The following is a 20,433-nucleotide window of genomic DNA, read 5'->3' as shown; positions in this document are numbered from 1 at the left end:
TCCACCCAACGTGGCTTACTTGTGTAATTTTCACGAGTACTTTGGAGAATGGAATTAAATAAGATAACCAAGAAAGTTAAATTGAAAGCGGCATGGTCCGAGTGAGTATGTCAATTTCGAGAATTTAATTTTCAAGGTTAAAATGTGGTCATTGCTTAGATATCATATCAAGTACAATGTACAACTCCCAAAGGAGTCCCTTCTTGATGATGATATGGTCTAGTTAAGGTGCCAACTATTAATTTCTTTTGTCAAAAGGTTAAGTTGACATGGAAATTAAATGACTAGGTGAATAGTCTGGTTGAGGAGTTCGTGTGTAAACGTCCACCCAACGTGGCTTGCACATGGGATTCTTTGAGCCGTTGGAGGTTTCATTAATATTGTTTTATCAAAAGGTTACAATATTATTGTTACGAATTATGTGCTTTATGTTCGTTACTTTCAGATATGTCTATGTCTCCTGTTTCTTTATTCTTGCACAAAGTCTTTTAACCGGTCCACATATATAAAATGGAAACGCAGTTTTTGGATTTTTATCTTTATCACAAACTAACACAATTTTTGTGTTGCTTACTACTCCACGTTCTATTGGTCCGAATAATGAGTCAACTGATGAGAAAAATGAATTACATAAAAGGTGACATAAGGCGAATAATGTGGCTATATACTATATTATGAGTATAATGTCACAAACCTTGTAGCTCCAACATCAGGGCATGGACGATGCTATTAGCATCATGCTGAATCTCAAGAAAGTGTTCGGAGAGTTGGACTGAGCTGCTCATTTAAATTTGATGAGAGTAATCTTGTTATTTTTATGAGTGAGCACAACTCAGTGCACGAGCATGTCATGCAAATTTTTTGACGGACTTGACTTGCTCAGTGGGAGTATCGACGGTGAGGCAAAAGTCGATATTATCCTGAACTTTCTTCCCAAGTCTTTTAATTAAGAACCTCCGCCTCAATGCTGTTATGAGCAAGAAAGATAATACTTCTTTTGAGTTGTTGAATGCTCTAGGTACGGCTAAGGAAGTTGTGGGAGAGAGATGTGCAAGCACTTGTTATTGCCAAAGGAGAGCCATCTTCTTCGTCGAATGACGGGAAGAAGAAGGGTCCAAGGGGCAAGAAAGACAAGGGAAATAGTGGGAGTAGTGGTGTGATAAGATTGGGTATTGGAGATTTCTTCTTTCAATACTCAAGGCAAAGGGTTAAGGTACTTCACTTGCTATAGTAACTGAGACATATCAGCTCGTTTTCTACTCAGTTGTGAGTAGTGGATAACGAGAGAAACTGATAATGATTGTTGCAACTTGCATGGCTTTTAGGCTGACAAGGAAGCTGAGAAGTGATGAGATGATTGTCTTCATAGGCAACGTGACTAGAGTCGCAGTTGTTGCAATTGGAGACTTGTCTTTAAGTTCTAAAGACATAGTTTAGTTTTTTGAGAGTTCCTTATCATGTTCCAAAATTTTGAATAGATGGATCTTATGTCTTTTTTGATAGTGGTGTTCCTATCATAAGAAATGACAAAGTTGTCTATTCTGGTATTTTGAACATCTCTCTTCATACTATAGCTTGTCTACAAAATACCTTTATATTGCATTTACATCATCGAACAAAAGAAAGAGAAAAGTTAAGGCTAATCTCTCATGAGGATCTTACACATATATTGATACCCTAGAAATAGGTCACATCTATCTTAACAGGATCCAAAGGCTCGTTCTAAATAAGTACATTGGATTCAATCCAAGTTGTACTATTTTGAACCTGCGAATCCTGTATAGAGGAAAAGATGGAGACCAGGTCATTCATGGCAAAGGGGATAAAGGGCCAATAATGTGTTTGGAATGATCTTTTCTGATTCATTGTCAGTGTTTGGGATTCCAACCCAGTTTACTACACCGTGTAATCCCTATATAAAATGGTGTGGTGGAGAGAAGAAATAGGTCACTCTTGGAAAAATATGTTCGATGATGAGTTATGTATCTTTGCAATTAGTCCTAAAGAATCAGAAAGTGGTTATTAGCAATGACACACGATTCTTAGAAGTGGACTATGGGAGTAATCACTAATCCAAGTCAGATAGTGTGCTTCAAGAAATTGAAGACATTAGACAGGCGATTCCATCACCCAAGCCAAGTGTGCAACAGTTTTTGTACCACAAGACACTGCACGCACTGTTGACACACATGTGCCACCACAGATCCATTGTAGTGGGAGGGTTGTGGGACAACCTGATCGATTTATGTTCTTGGGTGAATCTTTGGATTCAGTCCCTGGTAGTGAATATAAGAGAATCGACCCAGATATCTACTTGGAATTAGTGGAAGACGAGAATGTAGTTTCCTGGCACGCCTCAATGGAGCAATCCATTAAGAATATGGGTGTATACTAGAAAATCTTGCTACCAGGAGGCTGTAAAGCCTTAGGTTGTAAGTGAGTATACAAGACAATAACAGGCCCGAATGAGTAAGGTCGTAGCTTTCGAAGCTAGACTGGTGGCGAAAGGCTATGCCCAGTGTAAGTGTATAGGTTATGATTACATTTTCGCCAGTGCCATGCTCAGAACATTCGGACCATTTTTCCCATAGCAGCTCACTTAAACCATCGAGGTCTGGCAAATGGATGTCATATATATTACCTTTGAAAAGGTAAGGACATCCATGTGCAACAACCTGAAGGTTACGTGAGGGAGGGAGAGAAGCATCTCGTGTCAATCGCTCTCGTGTCATTCGGTGATGTGGTTTATCTTGCATTTTATGTAGATAATATCCTCCTAATTGGCGACAATATGGAGCTATTGTCAAGACATAAAGTAATGGTTATCCGAACAGTCTCAAATGAAAGACTAAGGAGGTACAGTGTACATCCTTGTGATCAAGGTTATAATGGATCACTAGAAAAGGATGTTGGGCTTATCTCGAGTGTCTTACATTGATACTGAGAATACTAGTTTTAGTTAGCATACCGCCAAGAAAGGTTTGCAACCTTTGAGCTATGGCGTTCCTTTATCTAAAGACATATGTCTTAAGATGCCTATTAAGGTTGAGGAAATGAAGGCAGTATTCTACGTTTCCGCAGTAGATAGCTTCATGTATGGATTGCTATATACGAGATCTTATAATTGCTATGCAGTTAGCATGATTGTAAGATATCTGTATAGTCCTAGTTAAGGACACTGAACTGTGGTAAATTATATTTTCAAGTCCCTGACTAGAGAATAAGGATAGTTTACCAGTTAGACAGTTTAGTTCCTTTTTGGATTATATGATTTCGGATTTCCAGGCTGACCGGAACAAAGAATAATTACCGCGAGCTATGTGTTTTTCTTGGGAGGTAAAACCTTTTGGTTTGACCACTACCTCCAGGATCTAAGGGTAATTCCTAGTTTGCGTGAGAACATCACCTTCGTGATACCTCAAGTGCAGTTGCGAACTCTAAGGAATCCAAGAACCACAAGGGGTTAAACACATGGAGAGTAAGTACCAAGTTATACGATTATTCGTAAATCGAGGTTATGTGCTCAAAGAATAAATTCTCACATATTGGAGAAACCTACTGATCTTTTCACAAAAGGCTTATCGCAAATGGTCATTGAAAGATGGGAATGCGATTGATGCCACCCACTTAGGAAACTTTAAGTATAAGTGGGAGAAGTGTTAGGTGATTGGTAAATAGACGCATTGTATACTAAAAGTTTGCTTTAGTATAAGTGGGAGATTGTTGGATTTGTATACTGAAAGCAAGAACGTTTTATGCTTGTATACAATGTTTCCTAAGTTCACTATCTAATCTCCTATCTGATTGTGTTCATGATTGCATATGTATGTTCTTTATCTCTATATAAGTAGATTATATGGTGTGTTGTAGATCACAGAAGACCATATAATTGGAATAACCTTAAGAGATATAATATGATCACAGCCGAAATAACTCTAGGACAAGTTATTGGTTTAGGCTGCAGTATAGATGGAAGTAGTTTGTCTTGGCTACTTGTCTATACTGGTACGTCATTACGTATTGATAGGACCACAGTTTGAGATGTATTCTTCTATCTTACTTAAGTGAAGAATCAAGATCTCGGTGACTTATAAATCTTAATACTAATAAGTATTCAGATATATATGTTAACTCGTATATCACTTTGACTTACTATGGGTGAAGGTTATATACTAACTCGAGTACTCTGTATCTTGGGTGATAGCGGTTAATATATGATATTTGATTATCTGTATTAGTACCCGTATCCGGTATAGGATAATGACATCCCCTTAAGGAGCTCAATAAGGTTTATTACGCTAAACCCTGCAGGTTGATTAAGTTCAGGCGTAATAATAAAGTTTGAGTGGTACTGCTTAAGGAATTATTAAGAGATTAATTAATTTAAGCTGTCAGAGCTCTAATTAATTAATGGATGTCGGATATTTTAAATACGGAGATTTAATAAGTCTAAATACAAGCCCCGACTCATCACCGGCAATAAAGGGGTAAGTCAGTATCGGTTCTCTAGTGGAATGAACTGATATTTATAAATTAATTATGGTCTGGGCTGACCATAGATAAATTAATTTATTTGAGGCCCATCTTTATTCCTTATATCTGGTCCCTGGGCTGGCCCAATGTCTCCTAGCCCAAGAAGACAGATTTTCGGCCCTCACATAGAAACTGACGCCCCTTCTCAGTTTTCTGTATTATTAAATACAGCTGTCAGCTCTCAGGAAAACACACTGATAAAATTAGGGTTTTGAGAGCAGAGAGAGGCGCAGGAAAACGTGAGGTGATTTCTGTCTTGGGAATTTCCATAGCTCGTTGTCCATCCAACGTTGGGAATTGAGCGGGATACAGTCGAGAAGATCAGAGCTGGAGTCAGATTTTCGCAGGAAACCAAGTTCTGGCAGTCTCCGTAAAACGGCCATAACTTCCTCAACAGAACTCCGATTCAGACGAATCAGGCGGCCACGGAAAGCTCTCTCGAAGACGAAGAAGTCGTATTTCTGGGCGAAATACGATTTGAGGACGTTTGAGGCTTCAAACGAAGGCGTGAAGCTGACTGACCTGTTCAGCGACAGATTGACGAATTCTTAGGAATTCTTCAGGTATTTTCTAACTCCAACGTGCAGTTGTTAAATTCATAGGAGCATGTTAGGATTAATCGTTGTATGATAAATTAATAATAACCAAGAAACGATCATCGGGCAAAGCGGAACGTTAATTCAGTTTAATATTCCTTCAATGTTCTCTGGGACCTTGGTTCGGTCGCTGTTGGTTCCCGAGATTTTGTTGTTGGGGTGCTCCTCCTCCCTTCTTTGGGCAAGTCGAGACATAATGCCCGGCCTTTCCGCAGTTATAGCAGACGTTCATTTCTTTCAGACACTTTGACAACTTATAAGCTCTTAAAAATTACATCTTATAAGCTCTTGAAACATCTTATAAGCTCCAAGAGCTTATAAGCTATTTGAAATAAGCTTAGCCAAACACCCTCTAAGTCAAATAGAGAAAAAATGATTCAATGCGTGAATTAAAGGTTTTATTTATCTTGATTCTAATCTATTGGAAAGCAAAAGAAAAAGTCGGCTGTGTATCCCTAGTGTGTTCGGCGGCTGATTAGAAACAAATATATATAGAGGAATTAGAGGCGGCGGCGGCTTCTAGTGCACGGCCGCCTAGGGCACCCCACAGCCTCAAGGAGGCAGCGGGAGCCACTGGTTGCAGTTTTTTCGACGAGCGCCGGTCACGCATCACTGCACTATGCAATGTTCTTGTTTTGATCCGTTCTCATTTGTTTCAAGTTTGATTTTAGATTCGTTTCTGTCTATAAACTGAGATAAATTTTAATTCTTATTCAGAACACTCAACTCAATTATGTCTAAATTTTTTGTCCACTTATTAAACAATTCAAACATAAAAATCTTTAGATTACAAAATTAGCAAATAAACTCAAATCAATTAATCTGGAGTAAACGAGACCAAAATATAAATCAACAGAACACAAACATCCAAAAACTCATCACAAAATAAGCTAAACATCTACCATAAATGTCATATTATACAACTTAAGAGATAAGTATCCCTGGCTTTCCTTCTTACACAAACACTAAATACTTACAAACACATTTAAGATAAAATATTGGTAAACAAGCAAACTAGATGGAGTACAAAAAAGAAGTGCTCATCTATTCCCATTTAGTCTTCAACTGGTTAAAATGTCTAAAATGATAAGACATCAAGAGACTCCCATCCATCCTCCTAAAATTGAACGTCTCCACCAAAACATAGCATCCGAACTCATTCCAATCGCCACCTCCTTCCAATTCTTCCTCCCTATGAATCTTCACTTGCCTCTCCTCCCCTCTCGCCCACCCTCCCCTCTCTTCCTCCCATTTCATCCTCTCCACCAACTCCACTCTCAACCCCACTCCTCCTCCGCCGCCGCCTTCAACCTTAAACCACACCACTCCGTCCACCGCGCTTCTCTCGTCCCACGCAGCTCTGCTCCCGCCAACAAACACCTCTTCCGTTTCAACAGTCGCATCAACCACCACCGAATTAATCCCCTTATCACGATCGTGATTATCAGTCTTGAAAATCTGGTCCCATCTCTGCTCCATGGTCACCTCATAATACATGGATCGCTCCACCTGATCTCTCAACGAATTACCTTCCTTCACGAAGACAAAGGGCGCGTACCATTTTCCGACGGCGCGGGCTCCGGGGGAGTCCAGCTCCGGCAGGGAGGCACGGAGCTGGGAGTCGAGGCCCTGCGCTGCGCCTAGCTTGAAACTGCTGGGAGTCTTGGTGGTCGCAGTCCACCCCTTCTTTCGTAAGAACTTTGGTGGGACGCCGTCCGCCGCCGCGGATTTGGCGGAGAAGGTGTCGCTGGCTCGCCCCGGGAACAGGGCGAACTGCTGATATGCGTCGTTGGGATCCAACGGCCTCGGCTTGGCGTCTGTGATTCCGGATGAGAAACAACATGGCGCATCGTCTTCTTGTTCCTTTGAGGAGGTCAATGCCTCCCTGAAAGATGAATTCATTAATTGTCATATAATTAGAATCACCAAAAAGTAGAAAAGAGAAAGAGATACCCTTTGTGTTTTCCATGGGAAAGGAGAGCGTAGTAGCGGTTGGAAGACAAAGGGTGGTTGAGAGCAGGGATGAAGAAGACGGAGTGGGAAGAGGGGGTGGTGACGTCGAGAGAGACGTCGCCGATGCCGTCGATAGAAACGCCGGCGCTGACTCCCCACCTTCTAGGATATAGAATGGCCACCTCCTTGTCTTGAGGGAAAGGCAACTTCTTAAGCGTCCGATTCTTCTTCAGTCCAAACATGGAATACGTCTCAGATTCCGCATCTTGAATCACTAGGAATCCCGAGTTCGGACCATCAGGTGCTGCTGCAAGATTCTCTGCAGATTTTTGCAGCACAGACAGAGGCCTTGTTACGTACATATTTTGATTTCCTTGATCTCTTTTATGCTCAGATTTTGCTTCTTGTTGTGTGCAGCCACAATATACATATATATATATATATATATATATATATATATATACTCCCTCCGTCCCAATAAATGTGGCCACTTTGTTTTCGGCACGGAAATTAAGAAAGTGATAGTTAAGTGTTAATCATGCGTGGTCCACCTTTTTAATTAAGTGTTATCTATCAAAATCAAAGAGCTAATTAAGTCTTCTTCTCACTACATCAGTTCCATATTCTCGCCGGAGGCGACGCCGGCGATGATGACGCCGGAGCCGGCGACGAAATCGCAAACCAGATCCCAAATTGCAAAGCAGATCGCAAATGAACAGATCCAAATCACAAGAAATGAACTAAATTAGATCACAAAGCAGATCGCAAATGAACAGAAATAAATCCGAAATCGCACATCGCAGATCCCAAGTTGCAAATTGCAAACCAAATCACAAGAAGTTGGGTCAGATTTGTTCGATAGAGATCTGAGCAAGGGAGAAGAGGAGAGCTTCGTGCCAAACCCGGGAAAGGAGAGAGAAGCAGAGGTTGCGGCTGATTTGCAAACCAAAATGGAAAAGTGACCACTTTTAGTGGGACAAACCAAAATGGAAAGGTGGTCACATTTATTGGGACGGAGGGAGTATATCGCATGTACTTCTTGATTACTTAATAAATACTGATGATAAATTGACCTGTATACTGTATACTACGTGTTGATTTTATATTGGTTAAGCAAATTCTGACCTTGTACTCATAACTATTTGACTAGTAGTATTATATTTGGAGTAGACTATTCTGCCCTGCCTTTTGCATATCAGCATCATATTAGTTTTATCATTCCATGGAAATAATAGTCTTACTAGTGCGCGTGCATCTCCATATAATTAAACGTTAAAGGGTGTGCCGTTCTTTTTTACTCATAAAAGGAAAGATAATAATTAGGGGTGTTTCTATTGCATGATTAATTATACTCCCTCCGTCCACGAAAGAACTTCCTATCTTTTCTTTTTGGGACGTCCACAAAAGAACTTCCTACCTATTTTTGGACTATACCCCACCACTTATAATCCTCTTACTTTTCACTTTTCACAATTCCCAATATTAATTATAACACATTTTCACCAGTCCCAATACACTCAACTACCTTTTATCCACTCTTAATACACTCAACAATATTTTTTCTTAAAACCCGTGTCACTCCCTCCTAGAAAGTTCTATATTTCTAATTTCACTCCTTTCATGAGATAAGAATCAAGTAATCAAAACCTTACTATATCCAAAGTTGCAATTCATCGAAGTAAATTAAAAATTAACATTACTATTTTTATCTATCAAGACTAATCCTTTCAAGTAAACACCCCTTAAATATATGTTTTTTTCCCTTATTTTTTATAAATAAAAATTTCATCATTTCTCATTCTTTATTTTCACGAGATAATATTATCCTTTTTTTATTATAATATTTTTATTAAAAAAACATACTTTAATTGATTTTATAAATTATATATACGATTGCTAATTATAAGATAAACTTGTGGGGTCTTCGCAACGACCAACTCAAATGTAAACTAGTACGTTTCATGAACCCACAAAATTTATGCTAGTATGTTTCACAGAAGTTTCCCATTATTTTCCAAGAATTTCGTGAAACATGTGTAGTCCAAGTAAATTTAATTCTCCAATCCCGAATACACAACATCAGTCTTCTCACACCACTGAATCAAATACAACTCACAACACATATAAGCATATAGACAAACTCTTAAAACCATCACTAAGTAGTAATTACTTAAGAAGTGATAATCTATTCTATTCCCACTTAGTCTTCAACTGGTTAAAGTGCTTAAAATTATAAGACATCACCAAAGTCCCATCCATTCTCCTCAAATTGAAGGTCTCCACCAAAACAGAGCATCTAAACTCATTCCAATCACCACCTCCTTCCCATTTCTCCACCTTATGAATCTTGACTTGCCTCTCCTCCCCTCCCACCCACCCTCCCCTCTCTTCCTCCCATTTCATCCTCTCCACCAGCTCCACTCTCAACCCCACTCCTCCTCCGTCTTCAACCTTAAACCACACCACTCCGTCGGCCGCGCTCCACGTAGCTTTACTCCCACCAACAAACACCTCCTCCCTTTCAACTGCAACATCAACCACCACCGAATTCCCATTATTATGATCACGACCAATCTTGAAAACCTGCTCCCATCTCTGCTCCAATGTAACTTCATAATACATGGATCGTTTCACTTGATCTCTCAAGGATCCATCCTTGACAAAAACGAAGGGAGTGTACCATTTCCCCACCACTCTCGATGAATCCAACTCCGGCAGACGAGCACGGAGGCCGGGATCGAGGCCCCGTGCTGTGTCCAGCTTGAAAGTGTGGGGAGTCTTGGTGCAGACCGTCCAGCCCTTTTGCCGCAGGAAGGAAGGAGGGAAACCATCCGACGCAACCGACTTGGCCACGAAGTAGCCGTCGGAGAGGCAAGCGGACTCGTATGGAACAAGCTGGAACTGCTGGTACACGTTGCGCGGATCCAACGGCCTCGACTTGACGTCCTTGACGCAGCGGCAGAAGCAGCAGCTCACCTTATCTTCTTCTCTCGAGCAGGTGAAGGCTTCTCTGAGAATAAACATTCATCACTCAGTCCATCTTAATTATGAATTAAAGCAAGAAAAAGCAGAGGAGAAGTGGTACCCTATGCGTTTCCGATGGGGAACGACGGCGTAGTAGCGATTGGAAGACAAGGGGCAGTTGAGAGCAGGAATCAAGAAAACAGGATCGCTAGATGTATTAGTGGACTGGCCGTTGCTGGTGGTGTATTGAATGATGAGCTCCTTGTCTTGAGGGAAAGGCAGCTGCTTAAGGCTGCGATTCTTGCACAGTCCGAAACAAGAGTATCTCAAAGATTCCTCGTCTTGGATCACTAGGAATCCACTGTTGGGACCCTCGGGAGCTGCTGCTACGATTTCTGGGGATTTTAGCAGCTGCGACAGAGGCCTTGTCACATACATTCTTGTTTTTTACTTGCAGATATTTGTTTTGTTTGGTAGATGTATGCCTCAACATCCTTGGATGCATATTTATTGTATCTTAGCTTTGAAATTTCTTCGGTCTAAGAGGTTGGAATTTTTCGGATGAATTGCCTCGTTACAACAACGCACGTCTCAATCTGAATGTATAATAATAGTAGAGCGCAATGCATTAAATTTCTCATATAACAAAAATAAAAAATATTATTTATAAAGATAATTAAAATAAATTTAATCATTTTTTTTTATATAAAAATTACATAAGGGAGATTTATAAAATTATCCAACTTTCAAAAGGTGTCTACCTAATATACGATTGTTTTTTTTTTTTTTTTTTTTTTTTTTTTTAAACATTAAATTGTTACTGAAAATGTACTGAGTTTTGTAAATTGGAGGAAAATGATTGTTGTAGATTTGATTACATTATCTATATTGATCTGACTGATTCAATTATTCGCCCGAAGCAATTATGCGCCCAAAGCAGAAATGTGTTTTGCGCCGAAAGTAATTGGAAAAATGAATGAGGCAAATATTAAAGTAACTATTTTGCTTAAGCAAAGGTTAATAATAATCATAAAAATAAAAATATATTAATTGTAAACATTTTTACCAAAATATCCTTATATTTTAAAATTTATATTCTTTAAAAAAAAAAAAATTCAACTCATTCTCATCGTCTCCTTCCTCCAGTCAACACAGACAAACCCATGACTCGACACACTTGCATCAGGCGGCGAAGCAGCAGCGAGAACCACCGCCTCCGTCTTCCTCCTTGACGACAGCGAAGGCGTCGTCGCCTCCCTCTAAGTCTCCGGCGGAGCTCCCCACCTTCGGACCGCCACTGACACCTACCATTCCTCTATTTTAGCCGCCACCGCCGTCTGTATCTCGGACAAGTGGTCCACCTGAACCCTAGCTCCCAAATCGCGCCACCACTTTGATTTTCCAGCGGTGGCGACTCCCGTTCGTCTCTCTCTTTGCCTCACTCTCTATCTTTCCCTTTCTCGGATGTGGAGAGTCGATGCTACCTGGATAATCTTTATATATATATATAAAGTAAAGTAAATGTAATTTAATTCAATTGCAAAGATATAATTGGAATTGGAAAAAATCTTAACTAGTGGTTAATTCTTTTGTTTCAAATGGATACACTTTGTTATCTAAAAAAAAAAAAACGGTTACACTTCTTCATTTACTTTTTATTCTCATTAATTATAAAAAACCTATTTTCTTTTTTATTTATTTAATAATTTATTATGAATATAATATACAAAATGCATCTTAAATAAACGATCATAAAAAAGATCTTTACTTTGATATATAATATGTAAAAAATTAATTTAAAATAAATAAATTGTTATCATTTAAAGTTTAACCCTATTCAAAAAAATAAATACTTCTAACTTCCGTTCAAATGTGTAACATATTCAAATATATTTCAAAATATTTTCTAATTAATATTTCTTCTTTCTTTTTATGAATTTTGTTTATTTTATTAAAAGTTTGAATTTTATAGGTTGATATTTTTTTTAATTCATCATTTTTCACACCAAATTCATAATGTTTTTTTTAACTAAACCAAATTCATAATGTTACATAGAAAATTCATACACAACTTATTTTATGCGATAAATCTGGTTTAATTAGTGTAATTATAGAAACTCCATATATAAGTGATACAATATTTATATATAGACACATGTTATATTTTTTGTATAATTACATTGGTAATGTTAAAATATTAGATCACTTAACAAAATATAATTTTGGTGTCGAATTTTAATTATATTAGTTTATATTAATATTATAAAACATATATATGCAAATTTTACATAAGTCTAAATTCACATTCAACGCGCTATGCGCGGGAGGTACACTAGTTGGTGAGAAAAGGAAAGGGAAAGGTGGTGGTGGTGTCACGACTGGTCTTAATTAAGGATAATTAAGCCGGGAAACTATGACCAAGGGTTGGAGATAAGAAGCGGGATAGAAAGGGGATGAACGAATAAGAAATAAACGACGAAGAAATATACTTAAACATTAACAACGAATGGAACATTTACAACAAAGTTGGAGTCGTAATGACTTAGTCAAACTAGTAAGTCCGGATAGCTCCGACTTAGCTAAAATAACATGAAATTCTTTTGAGTACGCAGCGGAAGAAGGTTCTGACTACATGTATGAAGACATGTACTCAAGAGTTCTTTAATACATATGGCTTCAGACAAAAGGGGTTTCCTGCTCGTCACTTCATCACCACCGGCTACTGCTCAACCTGCACATTTAGAAATACATGCAGGGCTGAGTACAAAAGTACTCAGTGGGTACATATGCCTATAGAAATTTTCATTGAAATAATCAAATTGTCATGCCATCTTAACAGTGCAACAAGGGAGTTTCCGTGAAATAGGCCCAAGCTCACTAAATTCGTTTATGATTCTTAAAGTTCGACTGATCAGTCTAAGTTCTCTTGTAATCTATCATATCTGGAACTGTGTGCCGGAGAGGTGGCCACCTCTCACAAACACTTGACCGGCCAACCCGCTAGATGACTCACGGTCACTGGTGTACACTAGCCCTGGCAGGATAGCTATCAACTGCTCAGGACCCGAATTCGATTGCATAATAACTGGCAAAGCCACATCAGATAGATATCATACCAAACATTGAAACATTTATGGCAAGACAATAATTGAAATAATTTTCAGTTCAATGATTTTGCAATGAAATAACTGTTCAAACATAACATTAAACTCATTTGATATATATGAAAGTAAACCCACCTGATATGAAATCTTTATGATTCAGTGGTTCCTTGATTGACTGTTATTCCCGACCTTGACCTTGATTTCGAGAAAATACATAAGATACTTACTCGGGAAAAATTCTCAGAATGAGAATGCATAATTCAACATGCATGAATCTGGTATGCATGAACTAATCTTCTGAGCGATAGTCGGGAAATTTTACTATAAAATCCTCGTTAATAAATTTAGCTAATTCTCGCTTATCGCGGTCGAATAAAGCTATAACTCTTTCTCCCCCATCGGAACATTCTAACTCGTAAAATAAAATAATCTCGCTCTTGTATTTGGTAAAAAGAAGGAACTGACTCGGTTCATCCCATAAGTAACCCCGTAAGAATTTATCGGGCTTGACAGTAAGAAAATAATTACTAAGTAACTTCAATTAATTAATGGCTCAAAATGAGGTAGCCGATTAATTAAATAAAACAAGTGGCTTTAATGAAATAAACGATAACAGTCCACTTTAAATTATTTGGGCTCGAAGGAGATAGTAATAAGCTCATTAATTTAGAGGCTCAATAAAATAGCCTACTAATTAATCAGGAGTGGCTGGAATTAAAGTACTGCAGCTTGTATAAATAAAATCACGGAAGTGTCCAAAAGATATTTTAATTAAATGTGGGCTGGTAAGAATAAATTTGAGTCCAATAAATAATTAAATCGGCCCAAATGAAACAATAACCGGCCCAACAATTTATAAATGGAGATTTGAAATAATAGTCCACCATAAAAATTACATCAGCCCATCTTCTCCAAATATTTCGGCCCAACAGAAAAATAATGAGAGTGGCCCAAAACAATTAAAATAGGAGCCCAAGTAAAAGAATAAATCACAGCCCAAGCTCTCTCTCTCTCTAAGCTCTCCGTCTCTCTCTTCTCCCCCAAACTCAATTCTCGCCTTTTTCTCTCTCTGATCTCTCTCAAAGCCGGCCGCTCGGCTCTTCTTCAAATCGATCGGCTCCTCCTTCTCCGGCCACTCAGCTGCTGCCTGCTCCGGTCGGCGTCGACTGCCGACGCGTCGAACCCCGACGACGTCCTCTCTCTTTCTCCGCGCAGAAATCAGTCGAGCCCTATCTCTGGAATCAGCGCCGCGGCCGTATCTTCGTCTGAATCCGGCGATTCAATCGGCGCCGATCGTCGTCTAGGAAAAGGGACAATCGCTGCAGCTGAGCGGCTGCTGCTGCTGCGCACGAGCCTCTGCTCGGCCATGGTTCCGGCTGGTTTCTTCCTCTCCACCTCGAGTCGTCTCTTCTGGTTCAGAAATCGCCGTAGTCGTCGTTCTCGATGAGGTCGTGTGAGTTCGTCACTGTCACGGTTATCGTCGCTCAGTCCCCACCGGACGAGGCAGTCGGCCCTTCCCTTCTAAAGCTAAGTTCCACTTTCTTTTTCTTCTCTAGTTTCTAGTTGTTAAGGATTTGGGGAAGTTCTTACAACTTGCTATTCTAGAATGCATCAGGTTGTGAATGTGAAGTATATAAATCCTCCTGTTGTAAAGTATTTCATGGCTATTTGAGGTAGATGAACTATGATTATGCTAAATATGGATGCGAACTGAATTGAATACTTGAGATAGCAAATTACCTTGAGTATCTAGCTTGTTGGTTGGCTGTTGTGGTATTGATGATTGAGATGGGGAATAACTGAAATACAAGGAAGGTGTTATTGCTTTAAAATGCAGGTGGAGGTTATGGCAGGAAGTGGAAACGTTCAAGCCGAAGCTTACCTTGAGGATTTGACGGAAGTTGGGCAGCTCTGTCCCTCACGTTAATGAAGTCTCAATGAACTCTCTAGCAAATAACACTTCTGCTAGGTGGTGTTTTAGTTGTGTTTTTCTGCAGGCTGCTATGGAGCTCTATTTATAGAGAAGTTGAGGTGGTTGGTGGCAGCAAATGTTGACAAAAGGGAATGTTGCTGCAAGCAGCAAAAATGGAAAGAGTTGCTGCCAAACTTGAAAAAATTGTAGAACCTTTGACTAACAGATTGGTGAAGTGGGGCGGCTGGCAGCTGCTAAGGAATAGGGGTAGGGTGTAGGGAGAAGGGGATTGGTAGAGTTGGGCGGCTGTGGCAGAGCTGTTGCTGCTTTACACACGCACGCCTCCTCTCTCTTTTGTTTCTTCTCCTATTTCCTCCCTATTTCCTTTCTTTCTCCTATTTCTTTTCTTCTTTCTTTTACTCATTCACCTTTGATGATGCAGCCGGTGTGTAATAGGAGTATAGGAAAGAATTTTTATAACTGTAATATGTAACGTGTGATGGTGTATCTGCTTGATATTAATATCGATAGACTGTAAAAATAATTCTAAATTAAATATGTAGATTTAAATTCGTTTGCTCATCTAATATCTAAATTAAATCCGAAGATTTAATTCTCCTCACAAGCGGGAATAAATTCACGACTTAAACAAGTACAAAAATAATAACAACTAATAATATAAATAATATTTCTACTAAATAACATGACTTTGCTAAGTCAGTTATGAACTTGGAATAAAAATTATTGATTGCTCAATAATCCTTATCGCGGTTTCTCACGCGAAATAAAATAATAACTCTGCTTTAAGTTTTATATAACTCAAAATCATAAGTCGAAAACAAACATAGATCAACATTGGGTTTCATCACTGAAAGATGCAATAATTAATTATCGCATTACTAATCTTAAATATAACTAAGAGAGCGGGTTACTACATACTACCCCTCTTAACAAAAATTTCGTCCCGAAATTTGCATATCTCTTCTAAAATAGTTCAGGGTATTTCTCCTACATCTTATCTTCAAGCTCCCACGTGGCTTCCTCTTGTCCGTGGTGTCGCCATAAGACTTTCACTGATGTGATTGCCTTATTCCTGAGTTGTTGCACTTTTCGATCTAGAATGGCCTCTGGTCTCTCTTCTTGGTGGATCACATGCTTTGGATCGTAGACGTATTTTCTGAGTTGTGACACGTGAAAAACGTTGTGAACGTTTCCAAAACTTGGCGGTAATGCCAACCTATAGGCCACTGGGCCTATCCTCTCTAGAATCTCATAAGGTCCTACGAATCGGGGCCTAAGTTTTCCCTTGACACCAAACCTAGTTATCCCCTTGGTAGGAGATACCTTTAGGAAGACCTTGTCTCCTATTTCAAAACGTAACTCAGTTCGACGTGCATCAGCGTAAGATTTCTGTCTATCTTGTGCCTCCTTTATTCGCCCTCTGATCTGGCGGACTATCTCAACCATCTCATTGACCATGTCTGGTCCTAAAACTTTTCTCTCACCCACTTCATCCCAGTAAAGCGGGGATCTGCACTTCCTCCCATACAGCGCCTCGTAAGGCGCCATATCAATGGTCGCCTGATAACTATTATTGTAGGTAAACTCGATCAATGGCAGCACCGATTCCTAATTTCCGCCTCTGTCTAACACCACTGTTCTTAACATGTCTTCGAGGGTCTGAATCGTCCTTTCAGATTGCCCATCTGTCTGTGGATGGAAGGCGGTGCTGAAATTTAGCCTCGTGCCTAACTCCTTCTGTAAGCTCATCCAAAATCTAGAAGTAAATTTTGAGTCTCGGTCTGAAGTGATCGACACGGGTACGTCGTGTAAGCGCACAATCTCTCGAACATACAACTGAGCTAGCTTATCTGACCCGTGTGTGATCGATATTGGTATAAAATGAGCACACTTTGTGAGTCGATCCACTATTACCCAAATGGCAGTGTTTCCTTTCCTTGTCTTGGGCAAACTGGTCACAAAATCCATTGCTATGTGCTCCCACTTCCATTCTGGAATTTCCAATGGTTGTAGCTTTCCATATGGCCTTTGGTGTAGGGCCTTCACTTGTTGGCAAGCTAGGCATCTCTCTACAAAGGATGCTATGTCACTTTTCATGCCCTCCCACCAAAAATGTTTTTTTAGATCTCGATACATCTTAGTGCTCCCCGGGTGGCCAGTATAAGGGGTATCGTGAGCTTCGCTTATGATTTTATCCTTAAGTTCATCATCGTGGGGGATGCATATCCTTCCCTCAAAGAGGATATCATTATCTGATGCTTCTTGATAATTCTTGACGCCTCCTTTCCTTACCGCTTCCCGTAGCTTTTCCATTTTCCCGTCTTTTCTTTGTGCTTCTACGATCGTCTTCCTCAAGTTAGGTACCGTTGCCACAACACTTGCTATCGTTCCTGGTGGTTTGACCACTTCTATGCTCATTCTACCAAATTCTCTTATGAGCTCCATCTCTCGAGTGATGAGAGATCCCAATTTAGATTGAGTCTTACGACTCAATGCATCAGCCACTACGTTGGCCTTGCCTGGGTGGTAGTTAATACCACAGTCATAATCTTTCACTAGTTCGAGCCATCTCCTTTGTCTCATATTAAGGTCCTTTTGCTCGAAAAAGTATTTCAGGCATTTGTGGTCCGTAAATATCTCGCACCTAACTCCATATAGGTGATGTCTCCAAATCTTCAGTGCGTGTACCACTGCAGCCAATTCTAGATCATGGGTCGGATAGTTCAGTTCATGTGGTCTAAGCTGTCGCGACGCATATGCTATCACTCTTCCTTCTTGCATCAGCACACAACCAAGTCCATTTTTGGACGCGTCTGTGTAGATCACGTATTCCTTGTCAGCTGTTGGGACGGCTAACACTGGTGCCGTAGTTAACTTTTTCTTGAGTTCTTGGAAGCTCTTCTCGCACTCCTCTGTCCAAGAGAATTTTATTCCCTTCCTGAGTAGTTGCGTCATTGGCCTTGCAATTTTGGAAAATCCTTCTATAAACCTCTGATAGTATCCTGCTAATCCCAACAAACTCCTTATCTCATTGGGTTTAGTCGGCGATCTCCAATCTCGCACTGCTTGTACTTTCTCAGGGTCCACTTTGATCCCTTCTGATGACATAAAATGCCCTAAGAACGTGACTTCGTTGAGCCAAAACTCACACTTGTTGAACTTGGCGTAAAGATGCTCCATCCTCAACGCTAGGATAATTCTCAAATATTCCTCATGGTCTTTCTCGTTCTTTGAGTATACCAAGATGTCGTCGATGAATACTAAGACAAATTGTCTAAGTATGGATGAAAAACTCGATTCATGAGGTCCATGAATACGGCTGGTGCGTTGATTAGCCCAAATGGCACAACCACAAACTCATAGTGGCCATATCTAGTTCGAAAGGCCATCTTGGGTACGTCTTCTGGACGAATCTTCAGCTAATGATAACCCGATCGCAAATCAATCTTTGAAAACACACTTGCCCCTTTGATCTGGTCAAAGAGGTCGTCTATCCTTGGCAAGGGATACTTGTTCTTGAGTGTTACTTTATTCAACTCTCCGTAGTCTATGCACATTCGTAACGTGCCATTCTTTTTCTTCACGAAAAGTATGGGTACACCCCAAGGCGATACATTTGACCTAATAAATCCAAGATCCAAAAGTTCTTGCAGTTGTATCTTGAGCTCTTCCAATTCTTTGGGAGCCATCCGGTATGGTGCCCTGGAAATGAGAGCTGACCCGGGCTCCAAATCAATGGTAAACTCGATTTGTCTATCTGGTGGTGGTCCTGTTAAGATCTCTGAAAATACGTCTGAGAAGTCTCACACGATTGCTACATCTTCTATGTTCTTCTTAGTTCCTTGCGCTCCGTGAAAATACACGAGGTAGGCCGGGTGTCATTTCTTCATGATTTTTGTTGCTTGTAGAGCGGAGATGATCACTTTTCTCCTTTCCATGCCAATCTCGTGAAAATGTGTCGGCTCCCTCCCTGGGGTCAAAAAGATATCCGTCTTTCATTGCACAAGATGGTGGTGTGGTTTTCAGCTAGCCAATCCATTCCTAGGATTATATCCACGTCTCTCATCGGTATAACCTACGAGTTGTTCACTACAATCTTGAGTGACCCTATGTTCAGTTCCAGGTTCAAGCACACATGATCTACTGTCGTCATCCCTCCTATTGGTGACAATAAACTCAACTTCTGTTTGGCTCTTCCCGTCTTAAGTCTTAATGCATCAACACATGCACTTGCAATGAAAGTATGCGATGCGCCCGTATAAAAAAAAAAGTACAACAGGAGTATTGTGCAGCATGCCCATACCTGCCAGGTTACCCTGGTTGTTCTCGGGCTGCTTTTGTCTCATCGCATAAGCTCTAGCATGACGAGGTCATCCATGCTGCTTCTGCTGTTACTGTGGTGGTTGTCGAGGCTATTGCTGAAACGGTTGTTGCTGTTGAGGTTGATACTGTTGTGGGCGTTGATATTGCAACTGCTGATGCTGTGGCTGTTGATTCTATTGTGGTTGTCCAAGGTGTGGTTGGGGTAGAGCTTGGATTGCTCGCAGGTGTGGAGCTTGAATAGGTATGTTCGGCTTTGAACTTGTTCTATACTGCTTGTTCGGGCACTACTTCGCGTAGTGTCCCTTCTAGTGGCAGATATTGCAGCCATCACTACCAGCCTTACAGATTCCCCCATGATTCTTGTTACACCTGGGACAAGGTGGAGTTCTTTGCTGATTACCTCCCGTCTGTCTTTGCACATTTTGGTTCCCATATCTTGGTGACTGGAAGGTCTGTCCCTGCCATGGCCTCCTCTCGGCTTGGCCAGGGTTATTGTTGTCTCATTTCCTATTTCCTTTGAAATTCTGGTCATGATTCCGCTTAGGCGGCGGTGCGGGTGCAGTTGCTGTTGCTAGTCTTTCTCCCGGCATTGCCGCTTCAATATCTAACGCTCAACTGAGCGACTCAGTATAGGACAATCCTTCGTAGCTTGCCAAAGCCATCCTAATCTTGTGCCTCAGACCGGCACAGAATTTCTCAGCCATCTTTTCATCCGTGTCAACCTGCTCCGGTGCATACGTAGGCATATCGCAGAACATTCTGTCGTATTGTGTTACCGACATCCTTTCTTATTTCAGGTTGTAAAATTCGGCTTCCTTTTTCTTGCGATAGCTCTTGGGTATGTACTTGTTGAAGGAATATTAAATTGAATTAACGTTCCGATTGCCCGATGATCGTTTCTTGGTTATTATTAATTTGCCATACAACGATTAATTCCTAACATGCTCCTATGAATTTAACAGCTGCACACAGGTGTTAGGAAAACTTACTTGAGAAACGGATGCACAGATGGTTGATGATCGCGTCG

At 40.3% G+C, this 20,433-nt stretch overlaps 2 protein-coding genes and 1 long non-coding RNA gene across 4 annotated transcripts; 1 reads left to right on the top strand and 2 right to left on the bottom strand.

The window, feature by feature from the left end:
- Window positions 1-6,028: 6,028 nt before the first annotated feature.
- LOC131002994 (uncharacterized) lies at window positions 6,029-7,513 on the bottom strand. The gene is made up of 2 exons (XM_057929469.1): window positions 7,083-7,513; window positions 6,029-7,014 (listed from the first exon to the last, which is right to left on the bottom strand). The coding sequence occupies exons 1-2, from the start codon at window positions 7,442-7,444 to the stop codon at window positions 6,174-6,176; spliced, it is 1,203 nt and encodes a 400-aa protein (XP_057785452.1). The 5' UTR covers window positions 7,445-7,513; the 3' UTR covers window positions 6,029-6,173.
- On the top strand, window positions 7,304-8,264 carry LOC131002996 (uncharacterized). Its single transcript, XR_009094498.1, has 2 exons — window positions 7,304-7,438; window positions 7,699-8,264. It is a non-coding gene; the product is annotated as an uncharacterized LOC131002996 (long non-coding RNA).
- Window positions 8,265-9,119: 855 nt separating this feature from the next.
- LOC131002995 (uncharacterized) lies at window positions 9,120-10,697 on the bottom strand. 2 transcript variants are annotated; one of them, XM_057929471.1, is made up of 3 exons: window positions 10,168-10,697; window positions 9,998-10,092; window positions 9,120-9,967 (listed from the first exon to the last, which is right to left on the bottom strand). In XM_057929471.1, the coding sequence occupies exons 1-3, from the start codon at window positions 10,482-10,484 to the stop codon at window positions 9,273-9,275; spliced, it is 1,107 nt and encodes a 368-aa protein (XP_057785454.1). In that variant the 5' UTR covers window positions 10,485-10,697; the 3' UTR covers window positions 9,120-9,272. The 2 variants fall into 2 exon arrangements, with proteins under 2 accessions (XP_057785454.1, XP_057785453.1); XM_057929470.1 differs by having other exon boundaries at window positions 9,120-10,092.
- Between the last annotated feature and the right edge of the window lie 9,736 nt (window positions 10,698-20,433).

Source organism: Salvia miltiorrhiza, unplaced genomic scaffold (assembly GCF_028751815.1).
Source record: "Salvia miltiorrhiza cultivar Shanhuang (shh) unplaced genomic scaffold, IMPLAD_Smil_shh fragScaff_scaffold_57_2, whole genome shotgun sequence".
NCBI lineage: Eukaryota > Viridiplantae > Streptophyta > Magnoliopsida > Lamiales > Lamiaceae > Salvia > Salvia miltiorrhiza.
Note: the sequence above shows the minus strand (reverse complement) of the source record. Positions and strands in the feature narration are given on the sequence as shown.

Coding starts and splice junctions, on each gene's coding strand:
- LOC131002994 (XM_057929469.1), bottom strand. CDS start 7,444: ATGTACGTAACAAGGCCTCTGTCTGTGCTGCAAAAATCTGCAGAGAAT. Junction 7,015..7,082: donor TCCCATGGAAAACACAAAGG/GTATCTCTTTCT, acceptor TTCATCTTTCAG/GGAGGCATTGACCTCCTCAA.
- LOC131002995 (XM_057929470.1), bottom strand. CDS start 10,484: ATGTATGTGACAAGGCCTCTGTCGCAGCTGCTAAAATCCCCAGAAATC. Junction 10,093..10,167: donor CCCCATCGGAAACGCATAGG/GTACCACTTCTC, acceptor GTTTATTCTCAG/AGAAGCCTTCACCTGCTCGA.